Source organism: Hetaerina americana, unplaced genomic scaffold (assembly GCF_022747635.1).
Source record: "Hetaerina americana unplaced genomic scaffold, ioHetAmer1.1.p SCAF_118, whole genome shotgun sequence".
Taxonomy (NCBI): Eukaryota; Metazoa; Arthropoda; class Insecta; order Odonata; family Calopterygidae; genus Hetaerina; species Hetaerina americana.
The window spans coordinates 832,171-847,933 of record NW_027286270.1 but is presented as its reverse complement, the minus strand read 5'-3'; the positions used below and the strand labels follow the sequence as shown (position 1 = coordinate 847,933).

The window sequence follows — 15,763 nt, the reverse complement described above, 5'->3', positions numbered from 1 at the left end:
CGGCAGCGGGGGAGGCAAGGCTTCCGCGGCCGTCATCCCACGAAACCCTTGCAAAGGAAAACCAACAGCAGCAGGACAGAAGACGCAAGAGAAGGAGACTGAAACTAGTTAGAATAAATTTAAAAACTAATTTTAAAGGAAAACAAATGAGAAACTACTATGCATGGTGGGCGAGGAGAAGTGACTGTTGAGAGAAATCAAAGGGAGGCAGGAAAAATGTATGAAGGGCGTTTCAATTGTTATCTGGCTCTTGAATACTGTAATAGAGGGGAGAATGTTAGGCTAATGAAGAAAGGGCAGGAGTAAGATAGGGATGTTGGATGGGATAAAGGGAGGAAGGAAATACACGGAGATAAAGAGGGAGTTTGCAGATTATGTTGCTAGATTGTGTTTTGTTAGGAGAAACAAAATATTCATTTGGTAATTGTGTCGATTCAAAAACCTACCTTAACGGGTAGATTACTTCAAAAAGACCCTACCTCGAGTTAGATGCGGGTGTATGGGATCCTTAAAATGTACGCTTGGTTTGGAACTAGATCAAGTGAAACGTGGAGCAGCTAGGTTTGCGAAAAGTTTCAATGAGCAAGGCACGAAACTTTGGGAAGAATTAGGATGGGAGCCAAAGGTAGACCGTAGCTTGAAATACATATTACATTTTGTTTATTTATTTAGGTATTATACCGTTTGAGGTACGTTTTCGTTGGACACAACCACCAAATAAATACCTTGTCTTTCCTAACAAAACAAAAACCAATATCCCACTCCACAACAAGCCCCCTGCCTCATCTCCGTACACTTCCTTCCTCCCTTCATTCCGCCCAACATCCATCCCTATCCTATTCCTGCCCATGCCTCGTTTTCTTTTTCATCCATTTTTCCCGTCTCCTTATGATTTCTTCTAACGCACCTCTCTCTTCCCCCTCCATACCCGGCAATTCCTCATCAGTTTTCCTTTCTGTCCACTTCGCCTCCATCCATCTCCAAACCCAAAGATTAAATACACGGCGTCAATTAGAGGATGGTCACTTATCCAGGGTTTTTAAAGATATATTATAGGCCTCGACTTACAATGTTAGATTAGATCACGTACGTAAAATCAGGGAGATAGTAGAACGGATATATCTAAACGTTTTTTCCTCATACAATCAGAGACCAAAATAGACATGATAGCAGTCGCGAATAAGATAATTAGTATTGATAATGAGCAAGTATACACTCGTATTTTGTCGATGTCCTGCTATACTTTGAAAAAGTCTTTATAACAATCTTCCCTCATGGTTTGAATATATTCTGCTTTTGAATATTCTCGTGTGACCATCTTTCATGTGACTAACTTAGTTCGAGCGTGAGATCGAAGCGATATTTGGGTGGAGGTTTAATGAGGGCGCGGCCTTTGAACTTTCCCTTGCTGGAGATTTGACACCGACCAACGGATTTATGGCCACTCAAGCCCTCGTCATTTGATACCCTCATTACACGTTCCGGTGTGTACGCAAATTATAGGTCTAATATATTCTTTCCACGGGTGGGCATGCTTGATGGAGGGAGTTTCTTTGAGCCAGTTTTAATAAGGAATTACGAGATTCGAGATCGCGGGTCCGAGATTTTACACTATTAGTGCCCCAATCGATACCAATTATGTCGATGCTGTTATTATTTTTACGTATAAATTGGTATACTTGTTCATTGAGGGGATGAAGTGTTTTAACGTCCGAGTATGGAGTAGGGGACTGAAATAGCTAGCATTTCTGTTGATTTTTTAGACATGTTTTAAAGCAACGTCTCGAAACACCCCATGCTCCATGATCCAAGAGTCATAATTAGCACACGAACGTAGAATGATCTTTAATTGCCTGCTTTTTGATACTTTGGGCCATCAACATACGCTCAGACAGTCAATACCAATCAATAAATTGCATCACATCTCATTCTCCCCGTTATTTTATTGTTTCACGATCAATATTAATAAAATAACTCCGTAATCCCTCTCGCTAATTAGGCAAAGATGAAGCCCTTTAAATGGCTCCCGTACTGCACGTTGGACGCTCTTCACAGAAGACATTCTTTATTATTTACAACTATTTTGAAAGATAATTAAAGAAAATAGTCTCATCTATGAAAAATATCTCAGGGATCATCAACCACGGGGCACTTGCGTCGACGTAATCGACTCATGCTGCCACCTACATTCTCAGAGGAGCAATTATTTACGATGGTACGACGGCTCACCCTTGCGGCTCTCCTTAGGGCTGCCATCGGGGAGCACAAGGGCCGGCAGGGCCGTCACCATTTGGTACTCCCCGTCGTCTCCGGTCGAGGGGCCCCCGCAATCCGGTGTGCATCCCGCTGGCGAGGCCTGAGGCTCCGAGCACCTCCTCCGGAACAGACGCATGTCTCAGCCCGAGCCCAGAGATGGCAGTAGCGGCGGCGGACCAGGAGGAAGATGGCGGAGGAGCGCAACTCCCTGCCTCCCTTCCCTAATTGCAGCAGCGGAATCGGATCCTGTCGCTTCCCGGGACTACAGCTGCGCCGGTCCTGCAATCTGCGTGCCCGACAAAGGAAGGAGAGAAAAACAGACCCATAAGCGTCATGAGGAAGGGGGGCATTGAGGTTGTAAATTTATTGTATTAAGGCTACTCCCAAATCTAGGCCTACAAATGCAAGTAAACTAACACAATAGCCTTTCTGCCAAATCACTCTTTCCGATAAGTAGCAAGCCTAAGAGATTCCTACACGAGTTGTTCCAAAAGTTGTAGGATTGATTCGATTTAAAATTGCACGCATTGCCCCAACTGACAACAATTCACACAGAATTCTTCGAAGTTGCACCATTGGGCGTCCACACGCCGCCGCTGGCTTTCCACACCTCGTGCGCCTTCTGGAAGGCGGTGGCGCAGGGAATGCTGCTATGCTCGTCACGGCCCTTTGTAACGCCTTCACCGAGCCGTGGTGACGTCCTTTCAGCACGGATTTGAGGCGGGGGGGAAGAGGGAGGGAGGGTGTTGGATGAGAGATTATCCCGATGCCGATAAGGAATGTGAACAAATCCGCCAATGCTAATCAACCAAAGTTGCTGCAATAGTTTTGAAAATAATTACCGTTTTAGCCAGTCGTCGGAGAATACGTTTCCACTCTCTTCCTTGGAAATATTACCTGCAAATCGATGTTGATATTAACGCAGCAACAAAACAATACATTCCCTTTAAATTTCCGTTCTACTCCTTTCAATGTACATACACACTCTCAAATGAAGATGCAGGAGCACGCAGTGATCTCCAGGAACGTAACTTACGGCTAAATCAATAATGATTTTGAAGTATTTTTACAATTCGATGCTGACTGCCAAAGCTTCTCGTGGACTTTTATTGCGTTGCCTTGTGACATCACTTACGAAGGAAACTTTGCTCAATGAGAGGAGCGCATTGAAACACATTATAAGCACCGGAAGTTGTAATCGCATCTTCGCTTATGACTTATGATGTCACCTCACACGGGTGTCATACGATATAACCCTGATAGCGTGATGGTGGGTTACAGGGAAATGAAATCCAACCAGTGCGTGCCAACCACATGGCAAATCACATGGCAAGGGGCAGATATCTTAATGTGAATATAGGTATAAATACCGCTTAAAATCTTAACCTCATTATTATAACTAACGTGCCCAGTAAACGAAAAAACAAACTGTAAACATACGCTCAGGTATCACCGGGAAATTAGTTAAAAATATGCTAAGAAGATTTGCGAAGGTTTTTTTCGAAATCTTGAAATGGATTCATCCATGAAATCTTTGCTTCCATGTCATAAAGAAAAAAAAGATCTTAATTATTTGAGATAGATGTGCGTTCAAATACTAGTAAAACTAAAAATGAGCATGCAAAAATATTTAAAGCACGAAGAATGTAATTCAGATCATATTATTGAGGACTCAAGAAGCACTGTCCACTGCGAGAATAGGTGCGGGGGTGGGAAATGGATGTCGGGGGTTGGAAATAGAGAACGGGGGTGTGAAATTGGAGGTGGGGGAGGAAAATGGCGCGTGGGGTTGTAAATGGAAGGTGGGGGAGGGAAACGAAGGGAAGGGGTGGCAAATGGAAGGCGGGAGTGAGAAATGAAAGGCGGAGGTGGGAAACGAAAGGAGGGGGTGGGAAATGAAAATCGGGGGTGGGAAATGGAAGAGGGAGTGGGAAATGGAAGGCGGGGGTGGGAAATGGAAGAGGGGGTGGGAAATGGAAGAGGGGGTTGGAAATGGAAGGCGGGGTGGGAAATGGAAGAGGGGGTGGGAAATGGAAGAGGGGTTTGGAAATGGAAGGCGGGGGTGTGTAATGGAGGGCGGGGTAAGAATTGGGAGGGTGGTGTGGGAATTGGAAGGCGGAGGGAATTTGAAAGCGGGGGTAATAAATGGAGGGCGGGTTGGGAAATGAAGAGCGGGGTGGGAAATGAAGGACGGGTGGGGAGTGTAAAGCGGGGGTTGGTAATGTAAAGCGGGGTGGGAATTGGGAGGGTGGTGTGGGAATTGGAAGGCGGAGGTGGGAAATCGAGGGTGCGGGTGGGAAATGGAAGGCGGGTGGTGGTAATGGAGGGTGGGGTTGGGAAATGGAGGGTGAGGGTGGAAAGTTGAGGGTGGAAATGGGAAATGGAAGGCGGCGTGGGAAATGGAGGCTGAGGGTGGAAAGTTGAGGGTGGAAAGTTGAGGGTGGAAAGTTGAGGGTGGAAAGTTGAGGGTGGAAAGTTGAGGGTGGAAAGTTGAGGGTGGAAAGTTGAGGGTGGAAAGTTGAGGGTGGGGTCGGGAAATGGAAGTCGGGTGGTGTTAACGGGGAAGGTGGCGTGGGAAATGGGAGGGTAGTGTGGGATTTGGAGGGTGGAGGTGGGAGAGGAGGGTGGAGGTGGGAAATGTAAGGCGGGGGTGGAAATTGGAAGGCGGGGTGGGAAATGGAAGGTGGGGGAAAGAATTGGAAGGTGGGTTTTGAGCAATGGAAGGCGGCGTGTGAAATGTAGGGTGTGGTGGGAAATGTAGGGTGGGGTGTGAAATGTAGGGTGGGGTGGGAAATGGAAGGCGGGGTTTGGCAGATGTGTGATTTGGAAGCCTTGGGAAGGAATTGGGAAACGGAGGGTGGGGTGGGAAATGAAAGGCGGGATGGGAAATAGGAGGGTTGTGTGGGAAATGTTGGGTGGTGTGGGAAATGTTGGGTGGTGTGGGAAATGGAGGGTGGTTTAGGAAATAAGGGGCAGGATGGGAGATGGGGTGCGGGGGTGGGAACTGGAAGGAGGGGGTAGAAATTGGAAGGCTGAGGTGAAAAATGGAGGGTGGGGTTTGGAAATGGAGTGGGGTGCGAAATGGGAGGGTGATGTGGGAAATGTTGGTAGGTGTGGGAAATGTTTGGTAGTGTGGGAATTAGAAGATGGGGTGGGAATTGGAAGGCGGGGTGGGAGATGGAGGGTGAGGTTGGGAAATGGGGGTTGTGGGTGGGAAATGGATGACGGGTGTTGGTAATGGAAGGCGGCGCGGGAAATGTAGGGTGGCGTGGGAAATGGAAGGCGGGGCTGGGGAATGGAGGGCGGGGGTGGGAGTCGGTTTCCGGAATACTCTGTAGAGCCTTTGTCATCGCCGCTTGAACCACCTCGATTGAGTCAAACCGATATCCTTTGAGCTCCTTTTGAGCTATCCTTTGATAGCGTTGTCGAGAAAATCTTCATCTTCCTGGACGCAGTCCAAAATATCTTGCGAAATTCCTACCCACGACAGTTTCTTCCTTGCTCAAGACTCTCGGCACCAGCTTCGCGCACACTTTCCTCATCGCAAGATCCTCTGTTACAATGGTATGTACAATTCCGACTGAAAGGCCGGTCTCCTCACTGATAAGGGCGATGGTTAAACGCCTGTCAGAGTACCAAACTTTTTTCACTCTGGCCACCTGAGCATCGGTTCGAGCGGTCGTCGGGCGTCCGACGTGGTGCTCATCTTCGACGAGATCCCGGCCTTCCTTAAACATTTTGTGCCACTCAAAAACTCTTGTGCGGCTTAAGGCATCATCCCCATAGGCCTATTTAATGAGTTCAAGGGTCTCCGACGCGGATGCAAGTTTTGCATTAAACTCGGGAAACGCGGGCGTTGCTCGACAGTGCGCTCCATGCTGGCGCGACAACATCACAAACAATCACACGTCACAAAAATCCACCTCCTGTCTCAACGCATGCCCGGAGGCGACTGAACTAAAGTGAGCCTGAGTGGCGGGGGACCCCCCTCTATCGAACCGACCGGTCGGACCCCCATCCACCGCTCCGTAGAGGCTACAGCGAACCAGTCACGATACTTATTCTACGTACCCTGTAGAAATCTACAACTTATCTGTTGTGGGTTTGATTTTTGCTGCCGCCAGTACGACGGGGTGACATCGACTTGCAAGCACTGTTCTGAGTGGCATCCACCTAATCGCTTTATATTGCCAAAAGTTCCCTTTATTCGGATTTGCTGCATTCCGAGTTTCTCAGAAAGAAGACTCTTCCACCCTGTCTACAGTCTACCCCTTACTTTCGCGTTATCTGTCAATCGTCATGAGATCAACTTTTTCTCGACACAGGAGTTTGAAATGGAGCAATTTACGTGGAATGGGCACCTTCTGCAATTTAACGTCAAAAGTTTGATTGCGACATTTTGAAATATTTTATTTAGTGCTCCTTTTAGCTTCTCCGCTCTAAGACACTCTTCTGGAGTTCGCGGGAAAGTACTCGCCTTTTGAGCGGGAGAGGGAACGTGACGACGGATGCGGCGCATACGTATTCGCCAAAGCGACTATTTGCGGTCAATTTCTTGGAAACCTTTTGCGGCCAAGCTTTCCGGCAAATGGCTCACAACAATCTAACACTTTCCCATCCGGACCCCTCTCTTTCACATCCATCTTAATCAAAATCTTAGAATACATAACTGTACATTCAGTCATGAAATATCTCTATTATCAGAGATTACTTACAAAAAACCAACAAGGTTTTCGTAAGGTAATATCTTGCGAGACGTAGATGGCACGTTTCATGATAGTTTAGTCCCACATGAAAATAATATTGAAATCGATACTATATTTCTCGATTTTAATATGGCATTCGACTAAGTCCCCCATAGGAAGTTACTCCAAAAGTTGGGAAGATACGGGATAGATAAGTGTGCAATAGACTGGATTCGTCAATTTTTAATATATCGCCAGAAAATGGTCGCTATAGATGGCGTATCGTCCGACGCAATAACAACCTCAAAGGATGTCTGCATCCGCGTGTGCATAAGCCGCCGCAAAGTCGTGTCCCACAAGGAAGCGTGATCGGTCCGCCATGTTTCCTTTATGCGTTCATCAATTATATCATTTCTCAGGCGTCCACCTAGATCATTACCATGATTTCCCCAAAAGAGGTCGAGCCCACAACCTAGTGACATTAAAGTTCGCTCCAAAAGTGGTTCACTCGTTCAAACGTGACTTTCCACCTTCCGCACCATCACTTCTCAAAAGAGACAATATTCACCAGTGGTCTAACATTAATCAAATATCAATTAGACGGTGGATTTATAATGAGATAACGAGAAGTCGTCATGTTCTACGAACCGGAGGTCAGTAAGCAACTTGTTTTGGACATTATACCAGCAGATACATTTATAACGAAGATTTAGAATTATACGTACATCTTCACAATACACCGCGAGCCGCAGAAACGGCGTGCGGCAGGGGGTTCTAGAACACCACCAGCAAGAAATAATACAACTACATGAAAAACAAAACCATTCTAATTAAGACCCGCATAGACGAATATAACAATGCAGTACTTACTTTATCCATCACGCATACAAATACAGGGTCGCACCCAAAAGTGGTAGAGCTGATTTTCTCTGGCGCGAACGGAGCGGTGGAGGGGGGTCTGCCTGGCAGGGTAAGATGGAGGGGGCTCTTAGCGACAGACCAACACCAACCTCAGTCGTCTGCGGGCTGACGTCGAGTGAGGGCACCGTTTTTAGTGAAGCAAGTTTTTTGTCCGCGTCGAAAAACAAAATGAATCGGAATTTAGAGCAACGTTATTCCGTGAAGTTTTGTGCGAAACTCGGGAAGACGGCAACTGAGACCCTCGATATGATCAAGCAGGCTTATGGGGACACTGCCTTTAGCCGTTCCACAGTATTTGAGTGGCACAAGTTGTTTAAAGAGGGTAGGGAGCTCGTTGAAGACGACCATCGCTCCGGACGGCCGTCGACGGCAAGAACCGACACGAATGTGGACAGATGAGGACACTGCTGAACACAGACCGACGCTTAACCAGTGAAGAAATTGGAGACCAGTTGGGTCTGTCTGCATCCAAAGTCCAACGCATTATTTCACAGGATTCGGCCATGCGCAAGGTGTGCGCCAAGATGGTGCCGAAAATCGTGCCATGGCGAGCTCGTCGTCAGACAGCTCCTGGCCAAATACGGCGTTGCCACGTTGCCGCACCCGCCCTATTCTCCCGATCTGGCACCACCGGACTTCTACTTCTTCCCCCAGACGAAAAGACAGCTCAAGGGACGACGTTTTGACTCAATAAAGGCCGTTCAAGAGGCTTCGACGAGGGTCATCAACGGCATCCCCAAAGAAAATATCCAGCGGGCGTACGGGGAATGGGAGCAACGTTATACTAAGCGTGTGGCAGCTCAAGGAGCATACTTAGAAGATTATTAAGTCGATTTAAGTATATCGTCAATAAAATTCTTGTAAGAAAAATCAGTCCTACCACTTTTGGGTTGGACCCTGTATATACGTAAAAAAGCAACTGGTTTACGACATAAGCACATGCACTAGACGTACACGATCGTCTTGTTCTCGCTGGTGATTCGATTTATTTTACTGTTAACTGTTTGACTTCCACTATCTATTAAAATTCCTGATTATGTGAGGAAAGAACTAATATTTATCCATCACTGAAATGCTAATGGAGTTGGGGTGGGAATCATTAGAAGAAAGACGATGCAATGCTAGGTAGAACTTACTAAATAAATTCAAATCCACATGCTTCAGCACCGACGTCTGGCAAATTATTCGTACTCCTACATACTCTGGGCCATGTATACGAAATTCGGGAAACAGATGCCAGAACCAGCAGACTCAAGGACTTCTTTTTCCCACGGACAATACGGGAAAGCAACTGCAGGGTTAGGGATAGCAAAAATATTCCACTTGCAACCCACTGCGTCTAGGGAATAATTAGCTCTACTCAAATGCATTCCCGTGTGTTTCGTTGGCAAATCCCTTCGTGGGACTGGCGTGCAATTAAAGTGGTGCATGTTAAAACACTCTACAAATGTCCTTTCGTGGCATTCCCTGGGGGCGATGCCGTCCGCTGGCGACGGCGCTGTGCCACAGTCACAGGGTGTGACGTCGGGGGGTGGAGATCATGATTTGCACGGCCATTGATTGATTCCCCTTCCCACTGTTCATTCCCACTACTACTACTACTGATACTTTCACTACTCATTCCCGCTCCCTCCTTTCTCGTCAACCAAAGAACTCTTTAAGGGTGCGACATTAAAACTTGTTCGGAACTGCGTTTTCCACCGGCATGTATGTGTATGGATTTGCACGTTTTTTCGGCTTTTTTATGGAAAATTTGTTTTCGCTTTCCTATCCTTTTAATCATACTTCCTCTCCCTTATCCCTTACCCATCCCACCCGCTGATTGCAACCCCTGCCACACATATTCTGGGTGTGTCGCGGGGTATTTATGTAGCGTTTCAAGTAAAGTTAACATTTCGTAGAATCGTGCCACGCATTAACCGAGGTCCGCTCGTTTGGAGTCGTATAAAGGGTTTTAATTAATAAATGGGGGGATTTTTCCGGGTAAAGGGAGCAGACTTTGTCTTCTCATCGCGTCGGCAGTCCCTCGATCGCTCCGGGGTTACGTACGGCCGAGGCATTTGCAGTTGAAGGCGCGAAGGTTACGCGAACACGTTTCAAGGGTTTAGAATAGTTAGTAGGAAATAGTTCAGGTCATATTTGCGTGAAAACAGAGTAAGATCCAGCAAATTCCAAGAAACTGAGGGAGATGCAGCGACAGTAACTTTTGACGGAGTCTTCCGCATCTATACGTGCATTAAAATTCTACAATTTCTGAGCGTAAAAATCATTCACCTCGCCCGGAATCTGGATCCCGGTCAAGGTTAATGACTTTTACACTCTAAACTTGTTGCACTGTAAGTTCCAGCACTTTTAGTCCCACCGGATCACTCTTTGACCCTTGCTTCCCCTATTTAATAATAAATCAACGCTAGCGATAATGAGACATAACTCACGCAGACACAATAACATGATTACCCTGATAAAGGATAAAGAGGAGATCTCGGTAATCAGACGTAGTTTAAAAAAATATGGGAGCTGAAGAGCATCGCATCACCTCATTGGGAGTGCAGATGCCGATATCATTGCGGGAACTGAGTGCCGGTTATCGATAGGAATCGCAGTCTGCGAAATATTACCAATAGCATTCTCGGTTTAAAGGAAAGATGGAGATGACAAAGAAATGAGTTCATTGCTTCCGAAATACTTGCAAGTCAGCAGACCTGAGTCATTTACTGAAAGCGAAAGAGAAACCATAGAGTAAAAGGGTTCTTTAAACACTGAAGTCTACTTTCGCGCTTATTATGGGCCCATAAATGCAAATCACAGCCAAGTATTGGGGCTGGAAAGGCAAACGCAGGATCTGCATGTGTGGATGCGATGATTGTATATAGTATTTCAATCTTTCCTCAATATTGGAGAGGATTTACTGTTTCGAAACGGGCGGTAGAGACATATTGCATCTGCGAATCGCTTTTGGACACATTTTATAATAGCATTCTACATCAATTAATGTTATCGCCGACCAGGGGCAACTAACTCTATTCATTTGGCAACAAAAACTACCAGAGCAGGTCTGAAAGTATTTGTCGAAGAGTGGGTTGGCGATCGTAAAGCTGCGCTTTGAATTAGTACGCCGTCCGTCGGATGGGACGTCAAGCTGCGGACCCCTTGGCGCCTTTCGTCATTAAGAGTAGGCTAATGCCGACGCCGGGTTTCTCTCCACCCTTCATCCGTTCCTGTCCATCCCTAATGGTGCAAATGACCTCAGCTGTCGGTCGCCTCCCCTGAATACTTCTACTACAAAAAGTAAAAAAAGTCAAAGTCCTCGGCAGAAGTCCTTTCGGGAGGGGCTGCCTGATTCCAAGAGTAACTGTAAGAGGAGACTCATTGGAGGGCAATCATCCCAATGCTTACTGGTCGCCCGTGAGAGAAGTCCAAGGAAATGCGTCGCCGCGGCGCTCACTAAAAGGCGGGAAATGGCAAAAAATAACGTCCAGCTTGGAGCAAGCTATTTTACGGAACTCCTCCTTCGAAAATGTATTTGATCCATGTCAGGAGAACAAATAACGCGATATTAACCCGTCACTGCAATGTGCGATGAATTGATACCAAACATATATCGTGTCGTGAAATACTGCGTCAGTTGGAAACATTCAGTCACGAACACGAGTCTCCCGGCCCCGATGAAATTTATCGGAACATCTATACTGAGGCATATCGATAGCCAGGATATACTTTCATTGATATGGAGACGGCATGGATTCCAAAAGGGTGGACTGTGCGAGACACAAATAGCCCTTTTCGTCCACAAAGTTTCGATATCTGGCGAAAATAACCATGAGGTTGACGGGAGATATTCTTGAATTTTTGATAAGCCTGGATCTACAGTTACATGAACACAACCGCCCGTAGGAGTGGGGACACCGCTCGTAAAATGAAATGCAACCACATGCAAAACAAGCAAAGGCACTCCAAACACACACCCGCAAAGATGAATGCATACATGCAAAACCAATTCTAACGTACACACATAGGCAAATACACACAGCAGCAACTCGTGTACGTGAGCATGTACCGAAGAATTTACGTGCCAAATATCCACGCAGCGTTTAATCTTGTCTTCGCTGGTGAATCGAATGTGTTTACAATTACTATTACGACTTTGGTTTCTTGCCATTGTCATTCCTGATTTTCCAAAGAATGATTTTAATCAATTAGATTTGAGAATAATAATTATATAAATAATTAGAATTATTAATTTTTTAAAAGAATTTTGTACTTCCTAATAATTAAGAATACGACAACAGTCAATATTGCCATATCTTGAGTTTATATAAGCACCAGCATCATCTTTTTCCATTCATTTTTTGTGTTAATCTTTTATAAAGTGGTAATTCTTATTTATCACATTATGTACATAATAGCAGACCTTAACTCAAAATTTCTATCCAACATATCAACACAACACGCGTGATTGGTGGCACTGTCACCTGATGAAACGAACTGCTTGCTATTTCGCTCCCGTCTATGAGAGCGCATGGATTAAATGGAAGAAGGGACCATTTGGTCCAAATTTCGCCCAAATAAAGAGAGACCTCTATCTATGTGAGGCATTCCTGCAGTCGAGAGGCGGGAGTAGCCCCGCAACCAGGGCTTCCCCACTGCGCCTGCGCCACGACACCCCGCCTCACGTCCCTTCGCCGGGGACAGCCGAAGTCGGGCTCAGTGGGGCGGGAAGCAGTGCCGCCCTTTGCAAACACTCCGGCACCTAACGGTCGATATGGGACTGCGAAACCGAAGCGTGTGGTTAGTAGGGATGGGGGGGCAATGGATATTTCCCCCTGGCATAAGTCTAGGGAGCGAAGTGCTCACGACCGGCGGCCAATTCTCCATCCATTCGTGATTTGGCTTTCGGAGGGCAAGTGCTCGCGGATTGAGGAATGGAGGCAACATTGATCTCCATCGCCTCAGCGGGATGGGGTAGGGGAGCCGACACGGGACAGCTCTATTCATTACTCTTCGGAACTTGGGAGAACTCCTTTGATGAGCCGCTAGACTGTCTCTCGGAGATAGAATTTTCCGCAGCACAAAATACCAGGCAGGGCAGCATTTTCCTATCGGATGCAAATATCATGAGCGGAAAAATTCAATTGCTGAACTGATAAGCTTTCACTTCATCCCCTACATCCACACATAAACCCGCAGGCGTCTGGCGGGTGCTTTTAGACCACCACGCACAAAGACAACATTACATCTCTACTCAAATATCAGTTCGATGGTGCACTCGAACAAAGTTCATGATCAAAGCATGAGGAAACAATGTTATGAAGATGTGTTTACATATTTAAAAATACATGCAGGATATCGACGAAATATAAACACGACCACTACTAAACATCCTCTTCGCACCTGCGATCATATCTGTTTTGATTTCTCATCGTACGAGGAAAACGACAACATTTTGTATCTATCCGTTTTACCATAAATCTCCTTGATTTCACGTTCGTGATCTTATCTTACATTGTAAGTCGGGGCATGTAATACTATGCCTTAAACATCCTCGGATGGGTAGCCCGCCTCAAATTTACGCAGTAAATTTATCCTGTGTTTCAACATGAGGTCAACTAGTGGCTCCCATCCTAATTCTTCCAATAGTAGTATCGTAACACTGCTACCTTGTTCATAACAACTTTTCACAAACATAGCTGCTCTACGTTGAACTCTATCTAGTTGCAAAACTAGGCCTACTTCGTGAGGATCCCGTACACTCACAGCATACTATTTGGAGCATGACCAACGTAAAATATGTAACAGATCTCTAGCACATTTCCATCAAAATTTCTCAAGTATCCTTTCGAAGAATCCTAACTTTTTGTTTGCTATTCCCAAAATTTAGCGAATGAGTTACATTTCACCATGGCTGTTTTCATGCTTTTTGTATTCCACAATCTGGCATTCCTGGTCATCTACCATCCTTATCCTTTCGTAAATTTTAGGAATATATTAAACAGAAATGTTATCTATCCCTGGTTAGGCCTCATTTAAAATATGCAGCTAGTATATTATGGGATCCTCGCGAAGTTGGATTGATTGCCGAATTGGATCGCGTTCAGCGTAGAGGAGCCAGATTACTCGCACAATACGTTGCTAGGATAAACTTAGTAGCGTATCCAAAATATTAGAGGAGCCTGGCTGGGAATCACTCACGGAGCGGAGGTTAAATTACAGGTTAAATCTACTGCATAAATTGGAAGGACGTCTCGTCGGCAGTGGCGCTGAAAATTTGTTTTTATTACCCCCAACGAACTACGATAAGAGAGATCATTCTTATAAAATTAGAGAGATCAAATTTAGAACAGAGAAATTTAAGATATCATGTTTTCCACGAACGATATGGGATCAGAATAGCATTATCCGACCACGGTAGGGCTCATTTTCGGGTAAAAATTAGTCTGGTGTGTATTCACCCCTTGCCACACACCCTAGCGGTGGCTTCCAGGGTACTAAAATTAACCCTTATCGACATCCTTTCTCTTTTCTTTTCCAAGTCGTCCGACGCTCATCTGCCTCGATTAATATATCGATCAGCGGCCAGCAGATGGCGAGATTACCTGACTTCATTAACATTAACGAGTCTGTTCTGGCACGAGGCCCGACCTGCTTTTTCGGTGGCATCCCGATCCCTACCTGAGGTGCTCTGTGGAGAGCCCTTTTTATGTGAGTACGACGTCCGTTGGATGGGACGTTAAGCTGCGGATCCCTCGGCGTCTTTCGTTAAGAGTGGGCTAATGCCGACGCCGGGTTTCTTCTCTCTACCCTTCATTCTCTCCCATCCATCCCTGATGGCGCATGTGACCTCGGCCGTCGGTCGCCTCCCCTCAATACTACTACACTGCTACATGTTACCTGACTGGCTCTCGGCCGCGTGGCCTACGAAGGCGATGCACCATGGTGCGGCGACCACGAGGCGTGAGAACCTCCCAAGGAGATGACGCACTGGAGTGGGGAGCGGCGGATGAAAAGGAATACAAAATGCTAAAGACGAGAAGGAGACACGGAACAAGCAGCTGGAGCACGAGAGACCACTGCCCACGGTGTCATTCTAGGCACGCACGTGGTTTTTGAGGGCGCGACTGAATCAATGCGGAATCACGGGAACTGGAGGGAGATCCTCATCCCTTGACCGTTCTACGTACCAGGAAATCGTGGCACATACCCAAGAAGCAGAGGTAGAGTTCGGTAAGGTTTCCAGATTCGAACACCGGGGTCATACAGTCTAATTCCCTGCCAGGGGCCGCCCGGGGTGGCCGACTCCTTCCTCGCGACCCGCTGGCGGGCCACTCACTCGTCGAGGGCCGCGCTGAAGGGCACCGCGGGGCGAGAGGAGTTGCCGCTCTTCTCTTGGGGTATCCGCCCTTCGGGGTGCTACGGACAACGGCACACCGATCCCCGCGGAATCAAACAGATGTCTCTTAATTTGGTTTAATAGTGCTCTGATGTACTCGGACCTAAGTCGAAGCACCGAGAAGACGAACAGGATTTAAGGTTGGAGGGTGACTGCTACCAAGAGACTGAATGGAATGATTTGAGGATAAAATTATCGCACGACCCAAGAGGAATCGCACCTGCAAACTATTTAATTGACCCGTACAACCTTCGCTTAGCCCCCTGTCGTCGATCCGACGAAATGTGCGGGAAAATAAAACAATACGAACTGTGGTTTCCACCGAAGAGTTAGTAATGCAATCCGTCGACGTTATTTCCTTTACGTAATTACGAGGGAAGGCGAGAGTCCTTCCTGTCCAAGGGCCTCGCGAGAGAAACGCGAGCCGCTCGTCACTGCAATACTAAGTGCATCGGGCGCCGAAGGGTGGCGTCTGTCGCAGTCAGCAGGCAACGGATCGAGTCGTTTCGCAACA

General features: G+C 46.6%; 1 protein-coding gene across 1 annotated transcript in view; it reads right to left on the bottom strand.

The window, feature by feature from the left end:
• Positions 1 to 15,763, bottom strand: part of LOC139685592 (uncharacterized) — a 79,258-nt gene that overhangs the window by 28,214 nt on the left and 35,281 nt on the right. The window contains exon 2 of the mRNA XM_071582536.1: positions 2,230 to 2,542. Coding sequence (XP_071438637.1) covers positions 2,230 to 2,392 — 163 coding nt within the window. The 5' untranslated portion in view covers positions 2,393 to 2,542. The remainder of the gene's footprint in view (positions 1 to 2,229; positions 2,543 to 15,763) is intronic.